Here is a 12,249-nt window from a genome sequence, read left to right on the forward strand (position 1 = left end):
GGAGTGAATCGCTTGAAGAACGGCCTTACTAAGTACCTCTTTGCCCGCTTGAAACATACTTTTCCCCCCATCCTCGAATTTTTGCCCAGTATACACTTATATTAGAAATATAATTAAACAATTGGACCATGAGCTTTCGAACAATAGAAGTCGAGTTCATATTTGTTGAGTTTGACGTCGAACTTTTGTCGAGTAAACTCACCTCGAGTTCATTTCTTGCTATTTTAAAAGGCTAAAATTGGTATTTTAACTAATAATGGCTATAGATGGGCTGGGCTTAGTTACCATAGTCACTGGGCTCATATTCTCAGTGGTCTTTATTTCAATTTAAGTGTATCAGACATTTAAAAAAAAATTAAAAAAAATTAAAATGAAAAATAATAATAATAATTATCCAAAAATAGTATTTATTAGTCAACTGGGCACTGTTTTGGGTACTTTTCGTCACACAACAAAATAATGTTCCCCACTAAGAAATTAAATTATTGCCACTTTAGATAATAATAATTAATAATAATAATCATATTTGGATTCTACGGAATAATTGGAAAAAAATGAGGTGTCGACAAACGGACGGTGCAAAGTGATTGTACTCCACATAAAGACACCACAATGACGTGGCGATTGCAAGATCTTTTAGAAAAAGAAAAAAAAATTGTTTTTTTTATTTTTTAATTAATGTTGAAAAATGTAATTATAAATTAATTTTAACCAGTTAATTTATAAGTTGACTTTTTTTTTCCCTTTTTTTTTCCCAAGACAGAGTTAATTTCATGTTATTTTTGCAAAAAAAAAAAATATTTAAATATAATAAATATTAATAAAAGGATATATGTTTTAATTTAATTTTTAGCTAAACAAACTTATATTACCAAAAAATTTTTGCAAAAGAAAATAAATAAAGTGAGTGGCGATGGTACTTTTGTACATTCACAATTCTTCTGATTTCAAGTGCTAGACTTGTCAGCCTTTTGCATTTGAATGTTTGAAAGTATATTATTATTATTATTATTATTATTATTATTATTATTATTATTATTATTATTAAGGATTTTTCTAGATGATATTTTGGAGTGTTCTGGATGCGTCTTATGCCTATACATTTATAATATGTATTTTATATTATATATGTCGTGTTATTAACTTTTTGGTAATACACGTCAATCATATAGTGCATTTCGTAAATCTGTATTCCGTATAATAGCTTGCAAATTTATATGAGATATAAACCATATTAGTTTAACTATGTGTAACAAGCTCGATTTAGTGATTGTTGGCAAGATGATTCGAATTTGCGTCAATTGACACATGCTTATTTGCTCCAACCACTAGGTCGTCCATTGCGGAACAATTTTTTTTTTGTTGGTAACGGAGGAACTCGTACCCAACTATATAGGTGCACTGATAAACCTACACTCTCGTATAATAACTTGCAAACCATACGAAATCTAATACTAAAGATTCACTAAGGAGCACCACCAACACCACCAAGAATAATACCAAAAAACAAATCTCGTTTCAGAGTCACTCTCTCTCTCTCAACCTAGCCATAAACTGAAGGAAGATCGAAAACGAAGGACACAAGCTTACCCACTCACCAAAGGTCCAAATCTCACGTAGATGAAGAATTAAGGTCCACCTTCTACTTTAAATAGGGGCCCAAGTCAAAAGTTATCGGTGAAGGAACCACCAATGAGTCAAAATATGCCGAGTTCGGCGGGGTTTTACCCATGGTTGACGAAGCAAGAAACGGACGTTGTGATTGAGAAGAGGAGAAGGGTTTCAGAAGGAGCAAAACAGAAAAAATTGAGAGAGAGAGAGAAAGAAGTATTTAAACGAGAAGTCAATAGTCAGGTTGTAAAACCTTGATCCTACGGATATGATCAGTTCTTCAGATCCTTATAGTGGACTCTTAAGTTAAGTACAACCTTAAGTTAAATACAACCGGACTCTCTCTTGATGGGTAGACAATTAAGTTGAAATGGTTTTTAGAACCATCGATTCATTTGGGTCAAAACGCAACAGTCCGGTCTACGATGAGAAAATTTCCGTCACAAAAACAAGAAAGAGGTAGACAACCATTACTGAGGTATGGTCAAATTATGAAAACCCCCCTCTTGTTTGGGTAATTACAATTACCTCTCAATTATAAATCTTCTTATACGTCCACCCTAGCGGTTTCAAATTTAGTGGAATCTTCTAGATTATATGTAATATTATCACTTTTGTACCCGTTGTATCCCATTCGAGCTCCACATTTTGAAGCAAGATGATCATAAGATGTGTTTTTTGGCTTGTATATATCAGATTTTGGTGCATCAGAAACTGTATTTTTACACAAAACGAGTACAAACTAGAGCACATTCTACGAAATCTAGATGATTGTGTTGAATTTGACACCATAAGGATGGAGGTGTAAGAAGATTCATAGTTGATGGGTAGATGTAATTATCCAAACAAGAGGGGTTTTTTTCGTAATTTAACCATACATCATGGATGGTTGTATTTTACCCAAAATAGATATATAGTATACATTGGGTAAACATGCGTACGTGTACAACCATTGTAATATAGTCACTATACATACGTATTATTATTATTACCTCTAATTTAACATTTGATTTGCCTTTTTTTGACCTTATTTTAATTCCCTCATGCAATAATGTCTAAAGTTCCTTTAACTTTTGTATCCACATGGAGTACAGATTAGATTTAATCTGTATTAGTTAATATAATATTATTAATATTTTGCTAAGTGTGGGATAAGTACAACTAAAAGAGGGGACCATTCATAATTAGATACATAATTAATTGTCAATATATATGTACATATATGTCTTGGAAAATTAAATAAATAATTAGTATTGGATGAAGATATTTTCAAGAGGGAATCACTAGTTGGTTTCAACAAGGTTATATACCTTTCCTTTCTAACAAAAACACACACAACAAACCTTATTAATAACACACACACACACACACACACACACACACACACACACAAGGTTTGTATAGTAAATTTACTTTGAACAACAACATCAAGATGAAGAAAAACAAGAAGAAGAAAGATTATTTATATAGATATTGTGAAAAAATTATGCATGTAACATGATGCATATATATATTATATATATACATACATACATACAACATATATGTATGTATGTATATATGTATGTATGCACTGGTTTTCGTTCTTTCGTTCTTCGAAATGTGAGAAGAAGGGATGGAATTGCACAAGCTAAGGCAAGTCAATAGAGGCAAAGGGAAGGTTATGCCTTTCTTCCAGGATTTTTCGTTTTTTTCGTCTTTTTTCGACCTTCGTGTGTGTTTTTTCGAGTTGTGTGTGTGCTTTTATGTTGTCGGATTAATTAACCACTGTATAATAACTGATGATGTTCGTGTTGTTCGATTATTTACTGGTTTTTTGCCATTTGTAATTTCTTGATGGAGTGATGTTTTTTTTATTAAAGGAATTAAATTTTTAGCAATTTTCGATTTAAAGATACTTTCTTTACGCGTCGGTAAATGTATGCTGTTCGGCGAGTACAAGATACCGGGAATTCTTGAACAACGAACAACCAGTTCAAACAGTTCACAAATATTCCCCTATTTTTTTGTGTATCGGAACAAACGATTATCTTGATTCGTGAATGTTTTTTTTATTACAAAGTATTTTAAATTATATGCTCTTTATTTTTATTTAGTTATTATAATCTGTATTATAAAATCAATTGAAATCTTTCCTCAAATCTCATAACAGATCTATTGAGTATTTAACTGCACTCAGATTTAGAAGATCACTCAATATAAAAGGACCAATAATTGAAGATTTATTGTTTCTTTATTTATTTATATTGAAAACGCTTGTCTACAGGTTTATTTGATGCTAAACTCGGTAAAATACTTTGGGTGATTATTAGCCGTTGATCTGCACATAATCACACACACCGATGTGTATGTATGTTTAGTAAGTGGTTATTTAACCCCATCAGTGGTTAAAAATTAAAATTCACAATAAGTTAATTGATTACGTAATAAAGTTCGTAATACAAACCAAAGTAATTGTAGAACATTTATAGTAATACACATAAAACAATGAGGTCTCATTTGGTTGCCAAAATAAGTTTAAATAATCTAATGAAAATCCGATTATTTTATCGAACTCCAAGAAGAACATCCAACAAAAAAGAAACTTTCTAAAAGGTATTTACGGATCGACCCAGAAAGTTATTGGATTTAACAAACATCAAACTGATGTCCGTTATTTAATTAATCATGCATAATCTTTCCAACCAAACGAGCCTGAAACTACAAACTAGTGTCTCAAATTCATTCCTCAATTGAAATATCCCTTCAATTCCACACTCTAAACACAAACTTATATAATGCAAGAAACGCAGAATAATAATCCCGGGTTTTTTTTTTAAACTTCTTCGTATGCACCAAAAAGAGTAACCATACATCGACAACTTACCGTGTACGATAGTACAACCGGAAAAAGGAAAGAAAAAAAAAAACTAATTCCGCAGATTTGGTATTTCTTTTGTATGTACCTATAGGGCAAAAAGAATACACCAATTTGTACCTAGTATTACTCAACATATAGAGACAACATATATATATATATATCCTTAAAAATCTTAATGCTTGTTAGTAAGTTAAAATCCTAGAAGATAGCTTCAACCGATTAAAGCTATCCTCTAGAACAATCAAAATCCAAGGTATAACAACCTCAAGAATGATCACTAATTCGACAAATATATATAACTTTATTTTTATTCATTTATCATCATCATCATCATCATCATCATCAAGAAATGCCATGTGTCGATCATCAATTAGTCGAGTGCTAGACTCTTTTTCATGGCTTCGTAAACGAGATAGGTTATGCTTGCCGAGGGTACAACTTTGAGAAGATTCGGGAAAATCCCTTTATAGAATCCCCGAAGACCTTCCATTTGAAATGTTCTCCTAAATACTTCCGACATGCTACATCGAATACGTTCAGCTTGCATTCTGAAAAGGAAAAAAAGAAAAAGAGCAACTCTTGTCAAATTAAAATACCGAATGATAATAGATTTAAATTTTTTTGGTATATGTGCATTACCTTGTTCTTACAACCTGTAACGGATAAACACATGTCGCTCCGAGAGCTCCTGAAACTGTCCCACAACTTAGCTGCACTAGAGGACCGGGTTCTGCACAAACGAATGTCTATATTTTAAAAAACGGTCCGACAAAAATGATTTGCATCTCATTAAAATAAATGTTTTACAAGATATTTACGCCTCTCTATTTATGTTACGAATTTGTGTCTATCTTAGTCACGAGATTTGAGATTTGTGTCTGTCTTAGAGAAGAAGTAATTCCTTCGACCCTTTCCCCACCTCTATATATATTATGGCCGAATTTGGTTATGGCTAATAAGTCCTATTGACTAAATAGTTGAATTAAGTTACATGTTCGGTTTACAAGATTCAAACTTGTTGGAGGACACTGTAGAAGTTGAAGCCCGCAATCAAACGAGGCCTATGTTTCTAACAATGAACATAAAACAATCAACTAGTAAATAGAACGGCTAACGAGTACAAATTATATAAGATCATACATACCTCCATCTTGAAGGATATGTTTTCTGGACATATCTTTCAACGTCTCGTACGCAGCCAAATCAATTCCCGCGTAAGGAATAATTCCAAGAAGAGACGGAATCAGCCCTTTATAAAGTGCTCTCGGCCCCTCTTTAACCCATATTTCCCTCGACAATTTCCCCAAATTCGGAACTTTCCCACTCTCACAAACGTAAGTCTGCAACCTCGTCTTCACAAGATCCATCGGATAAATCGAAGTCTGAGCCACCGCTCCGGCGAGTCCACCGGAGGCAAGCCGCCCTAAAGTCCCTATATCGCCGTTCGAATCTCCGATCACACTCTTCAGCTTCTCGTAAGTATAAAACTTAATGGCACTCTCCGGTGCAACCTTCAACACATTTATCCCGTTCCCTCTGAAAAACCCTAAAAGGCCGCCTTCTTTCCATATGCTCTGCACTGCGGGCCCGATCGAGGCCCGTGTGGTCTGGACTTGGAGGATGACTTTGAGGCGGTCGAGCGGCGCTGTGGCGGTGCGAGAGGCAGCTCCGGCGACTCCTCCAGCAATTAGGTACTTGGATGCATCGACGTGTCTGCTTATGCCCTCGGGAATTACGGCGTGCTCGCCTATGTCGACTAGGTAGACCCTTTCGAAGTAGCGGTAGATGTTCTCTATGGTGGCTTCGTGTGGGTAGAGAAGCAGAAAATCTCTCCACTCCTCGAAAGTTATAATTCCGTTATTGTCCTTGTCCACGTGTTCGACAAAACTTGCGAGTTCGTCGTCGTCTAGTTCAATCCCTGCAAAAGATGAACTAATATGACTTGTAGCAAATGTAGACTAGTAGAAGCCGAAAATGAAAATAGTAAAGTAAATCTGTGATTAATCAACCGAGTTCAAAGATGGTCCGGTCCAACTTAACATAAAGAAAATAAACGAAAGGATTCTAACATGCTAAATAAATAGCTAGTAAGTGATCCGCCAAAAGCAACTAATATATTCTTATGTGAGTCGGAACAAGACAGACAAATGCCAGACAAATTTGATTAAATAAATAACCCAATTTACAATGTTGAGAAGCACCGGGATACAGAAATATGTTAAAGAATCAATTTAAGCATATTCCTTTTCCAACATATTAAGAAACACTAACCAATTTCTAGAGTTTTAACCAATGCTAAAACCAATTTGTTCCACCATTTTTTATGTTTCTTCACAGTTCTAATTGAACAATATGCATATCATGTATAAAATTGTCTCTTTAAGCACTCAAACAAGCATAAGTTGCAATGCGGATACGCCCCGTTCATTTCCATCTTTAAGTATCACAAACATATTTGTTCTACATGCTAGTGTGTGTGTGGGTGTGTGTACGCTCGAATGTCTCTACATATATTAAATACAAATATTGCACGGCAAGACAACACAAACAAGGCAATGGGTCACTAAAGAAACAACTCATACGAATCACTTCTCATCAATCGCAAAACATACACAAACACATTGCTTACTCCCAATCGTAATCCGACATAATCTCAAATTCAATTTTTTTTCTACGCGTTCTAAAAACAATTCAAGAAGAAACCGACAACAATCGTAGCTGCATTTCTCGCATACTTGCAAGATCAAACATACAAAACTCAATCCTAATGTAAATGCAGTCTTTCTCAAAACCCCAAACCTCCATCGAAGCAGTCCCCGATTCAAACCATCGACACACACAACGAACTAAACAAAATAAAGTAAAAAGGGAAATCAAACGGGGGAGGGTTTCAAATTTCAATCGATACACTACTACTACAACTTCAGTGAGGAGTTTAGATAGGTGCTTTTTCACAATCAATTCTAATGTAAATGCAGTGCTTTCTCAAAACCCGAAACCTCCATCGAATCAGTCTCCGACTCAAATTAATCGACACACACGCAACGAAATTATTAAATCCTGCAGTGAGATGAGAGAATAAATACCAGCCTTAACAAGAGCATCCCACAGCTCCTCGGGCAGAATACAGCCATTGTGCTCAACATCGATCGCCTGAAAAATCCTGTACAATTCCAGCTCCTTATCATCCATGTACTTTCTGAACTCCTGATAATCAACCCTACCGTCCCGATTCGCGTCGCACACCGACAGCAATTCCTTCGCGAACTTGTAATCGGCCGGGATTTGCATCGCCGATAGCCCCTTCTCGATTAGGGCGGAATCCAAATACCCGGCGTTGTTCGAGTCGAAGAACCCGAACAAACTCCGAATCCTCGATTCCCGCTCCTCCTTCGTCTCCCGCAGCGCGGAGAGCACGTGGTCCAGCGAAACGGGTCCGGGCTTCTTAACCGGGTTGCAGCATCCGGACCCGGTCTGCGGATCCTTGGGTCCGGGCGCCATTGTTGCAGAAGCAGCAGAAGCTGGTGCTGGGAAGCTCGCATGCCGCTCCTCCACACCCGCAGACATCAATAAATTGGGGCTCGAAATCAATTAAAAAATTGGGGCTCGAAATCAATTAAAAATTGGGGATTTGAAAACAAAAAAAATCACCGCATGATTGAATACTCGGGTCTCTGGTTCGGATCTGTGTAGAGAGAGAGTGGGAAGTTGTGTGTGTGTTTGTGTGTGAGAGAGAAGATTGGGTTAATGGAGATTGAGAAAAGAAGAAGAAGGAATATTTGGACAGGATCTTCAACAAGATGATCCGGATAATTAATTGGAGCAGTCTCGGGTTTTTAAATTTTATTTATTTATTATCTTTTATGATTTTTGATTTAATTAATTTGGTTTTTTTACTGTCAAAAAAAAAAAATTTGGTTTTTTTTTTTTTTTTTTTTTATGTTAATATATTTTGATCTGCAACTTAAAGCAGAGAAGAGAATATAAAAAAGCAACGCGTATTTATTACGAGGGGCGTTACTTCAATTTAGTGTAATTTAAGGGGCCCCTCTCTAAATTTTGAACAGAATTTAGTTTAGTGTCCATTTGCATTGGTTTTTTTTTACCAGAAAAAAGAAAAAAATAAGAATGATGTAAAAAGATTGAAATGGAAGGAAGTTGTCAAAAGTGAAAAAACTCTTTTTTTGTGTATATTTTCTTAAGTTTGACTTTGACCTTTTTTTTTTAGCTATTTTTAATGAAGTTATAAGTTAGGGTAAATTACGAAAATCCTCCTAAACTTAGATTAGATTACGAAAACACCCCCACCTGTCTGTAATTATTAAAATCCTCCGAATGTTTGTTTTCATTTCACATCGACCCCCTTAGGGTATATTTTTTTTACGGAATCGTTTTTATTGCATGGAATATTTCACGAAAAATATTGATTTTATCCCTACATTCGTGATATTTCCTTATGTTACTTGTTAAAGGCAAAAAGTATCCTTATGGTGCGTTTACATGAAATCTTTATTCTTTGTAAATAAAATACTCACAACTTTTTAGTATTATCATTACCCCTCTTAAAGTAATTTTGTTGTCTATTAAAAGTAGCATAAAGAAATGTCACGTTTGAATGGGTAGAATCAACATTTTTTGGAAAATATTGAATCTAAAAGATTTTGTGAAGAATCACAACGTATAAAGGTCGATGTAAGACGGAAACAAACGTTAGGGGAGTATTGGTAATTACGAATACATGGGTCGTGAGATATTTTTTATAATTTAGTCTAAATTAAGGGGATTTTTATAATTTACCCTATTAAGTTATAACCAAATCTTGATAATTAGGCAACTTCAGACATACCTAATGTGTACCTAAATGTCACTAATATTATTTGGTGCGTTTTTTAAAGCTTATAAAAAGCATATGAGATATTTAAAATATAGAAGTTTATAAACTTTTTTAAAATGTTTAGTAATTATTTTTAGAAAGATCTTAAAAATTCAAAAAATAAACTTCTTGAGAGTAAATAATTTTTTTTTAAAGATACCTGTACCCAGTCATTTTATTTAAAAAATTATAATGAGTAAAAACAGCTTACAAAAACTTCAAAAATTTAATTCTAAAAATAAACGTAACAGCTTTAAAGCTCTTAAAACAGTTTATCAGCTATTTAAAATAAGTTCAGGCAGACGGCCCAATTGAACCCCACCCACAATCAATCAACCACCAAACTGAACTTTACAAACGAAAAAAATGTGTCTAAATGCAGTTCATTATTGGAACGAGCCAGGCTCAAACGAGCTTTCAATCATCGATCGCAATCAATGCGAAATTTGTGACGTTTCACCATATAAAAAAGTACATTGGGAATTTGAGGAATTTAAACATCAACAAAATTCAATACATATGTAGATATTTCATTTATTTTATTTTTTAATTTTTTTTTTACAATCAAGATGATAATAAACATAAAAACACTGGTATAAAAATACACAAACTTATCTTGAAACATTCTGCAGAACAATATACGAAATCGAAAGAAACAAAGCTCACGCTATTATTGGTTCATAGCCTTCGTTTCTTCTTCCACTCGTACCTCTTAACAAAGAAACGACCACAATCGACAGCGCAGAAACGACCACAGAAACCAATCCAACTCCAAAAAGAACGAAACCCCAATTGAAATTGGATATCGTGCTACTCTTGTGATTTTCCTGTACATTTGAAGAATCAATAATTAACTCGTAAATTCTGTAATAAAGTTTATTGCATTTAGCACCCCTGTGTTATAACGAATTTGCTAAAAAAATCCTCGTGTTCTAAATATAAGCAAATAAGCCCACCCGATGCATTTTATTTAACCACACAACCTGAAAATTATGTGTTTTTAGGGGTAGATTTGCTAATAAAATTGAATCGTGGGGGAGATTTTTGCTAATATATATAACACGGGGAGTTTTTTGACAATTAGAGTAAATACAGGGTGCTAAATGCAATAAACCCAAACCTTTTGCTTCGAAACAGAGAGAGTTCAAATGAAATAGGCAGAAGAGTTAACTGTAATATTTATATTTTATATGTACCTCTAGCTTAAAATGTCATGCATTGCTCGATCACGTAACCGTAGAAATTAAATTTTGAAAAAAAAAAGAGGATAAAATAATCTTACTTGTGCTGGATAACGCTGGACAAGATTATCTCGTTCCGGTGACGTATCAGAAACCAGGAGATAAAAGAGGCCCATTACACCCGTATGTGTCTGCGTGCTGCTATAATTAGATACCAAAGTCAACATCTCCCCATCGGAAATCTTGACCGAACCAGGCGAAGGGTAACACGTCGACATTCCGACTATATAACCAGCCTCGTTTCCCGGTTCTTCTCCAGTCCCGTAAGTTGGATTCGACGAGCATATCAATCTTCCTCCCTAAAAATCATTTCACCATCACACAATTATCAATTATTTTATCCACGTCATTTGACCAAAAGAAGGTTTTTTCGGCGTTAGCATTCCGACCACAAAGTCAGTTGGGTGGAGAAGAAAACGATACATGTAATTCTTAGAGAGGTAAAAAATGGTGTATTGAGTGTAATATACGTAGAGAGAAAGGAGCTTGTTTTGTCTTGTATTTATATTTGTCATGGGGATGAGTCTGGTGGGACCCTTGTCTTATCAAACCATAATGCACTTGCATGGTGATATGACTTGTTGCGAGCTCATTTTATCTAGTGAACGTGATATGCTTCCTCTCTCCGCGACATGGGTCGTTCCGTGGTTATTCTAACTACCCTAAGTGATCTTTGTTGTTGGTTGGTGAACATCTTTTCAATCCACGTCATTGTGTAAGTTCTGCTCCGTTGTTTCTGACATAGGGCCGAATGTAGTCACATCCGCCGCTTACAGATGCCCTATATCGAATTATTTAATAGGCTTTAACATTTGTAGTGGGTGAGAGACGACCTTGGACCTGAGCCGCCCTGAACTTTGCATATAACTTTTAATTCAATATGGGGTTTTGGGTAATTAGTCCCGCATCAACTTGAAATCTGAAGAAGTTAATCACAATTGAATCCATTTGATTAATGTTAGATGTTGACAAAATAAATAGGTTGATGTTCCATCATGGAGTAGGGAATGACCATTTTGGCTTGGAAAGTTAGAAAAAGTGAGGGTATGTTTGGAACCGTTTTTATTTTGTTTTCATTGTTTCCCCAAAATAAAATGGGATTTATTACACTTTTCAAATCATTTTCTCAAAACAATTTCAAAAGTTTCTCTCTCCTTCAGACATGATGTGACTGCTACAGTAAAATGATTGGACTGCTACAGTAAAAAATGTCTTCACTAAAAAACAAATAAACATCACTTCACCTTTAAATTTTTTTCTTCAAACATACCTTTTTCTAACACCTTTAAACATGATTTGACTTGCTACAGTGTATTTTGTCTCCTTCCAAAATACAAACAAACATTACTTTCATTCTCAAATTATTCCCCCAAAACATATTTCCTCAAAATGAAATCAAAATAAGATCCAAAACGCTTCCAAACATTGCCTGAGTATTCAATTGAAATTGAACAAATTTATCCTATCAAGAAAGAGAGAAAGACCTAAGCACATCATTCCCGTTGAAATAAAACAAATATGTCCAATCAAGAATCATAGATAAATCAAACTTTAAACCAAAAAGATAGTGGTTGACAAGTCAACTTTTGCATTTAGTACAAGAAAAATGAGAGTGAGAAAGCTAAGAAAAATCAAAGGGATAAATCGTGTATTGCCTACAACAC

General features: G+C 34.6%; 1 protein-coding gene and 1 long non-coding RNA gene across 2 annotated transcripts; both read right to left on the reverse strand.

Annotated features, from left to right (window-relative positions):
- Positions 1-4,524: 4,524 nt before the first annotated feature.
- Positions 4,525-8,442, reverse strand: LOC105975894 (calcium-dependent mitochondrial ATP-magnesium/phosphate carrier protein 2). Its single transcript, XM_013001134.2, has 4 exons — positions 7,558-8,442; positions 5,616-6,389; positions 5,111-5,201; positions 4,525-5,019 (listed from the first exon to the last, which is right to left on the reverse strand). The coding sequence occupies exons 1-4, from the start codon at positions 8,036-8,038 to the stop codon at positions 4,842-4,844; spliced, it is 1,524 nt and encodes a 507-aa protein (XP_012856588.1). The 5' UTR covers positions 8,039-8,442; the 3' UTR covers positions 4,525-4,841.
- Positions 8,443-9,853: 1,411 nt separating this feature from the next.
- LOC105975880 (uncharacterized) lies at positions 9,854-10,886 on the reverse strand. The gene is made up of 2 exons (XR_016033476.1): positions 10,627-10,886; positions 9,854-10,171 (listed from the first exon to the last, which is right to left on the reverse strand). It is a non-coding gene; the product is annotated as an uncharacterized LOC105975880 (long non-coding RNA).
- Between the last annotated feature and the right edge of the window lie 1,363 nt (positions 10,887-12,249).

The sequence above is a fragment of the Erythranthe guttata genome, chromosome 9 (assembly GCF_056151865.1).
Source record: "Erythranthe guttata isolate IM_541 chromosome 9, IM_541, whole genome shotgun sequence".
Taxonomy (NCBI): domain Eukaryota; kingdom Viridiplantae; phylum Streptophyta; class Magnoliopsida; order Lamiales; family Phrymaceae; genus Erythranthe; species Erythranthe guttata.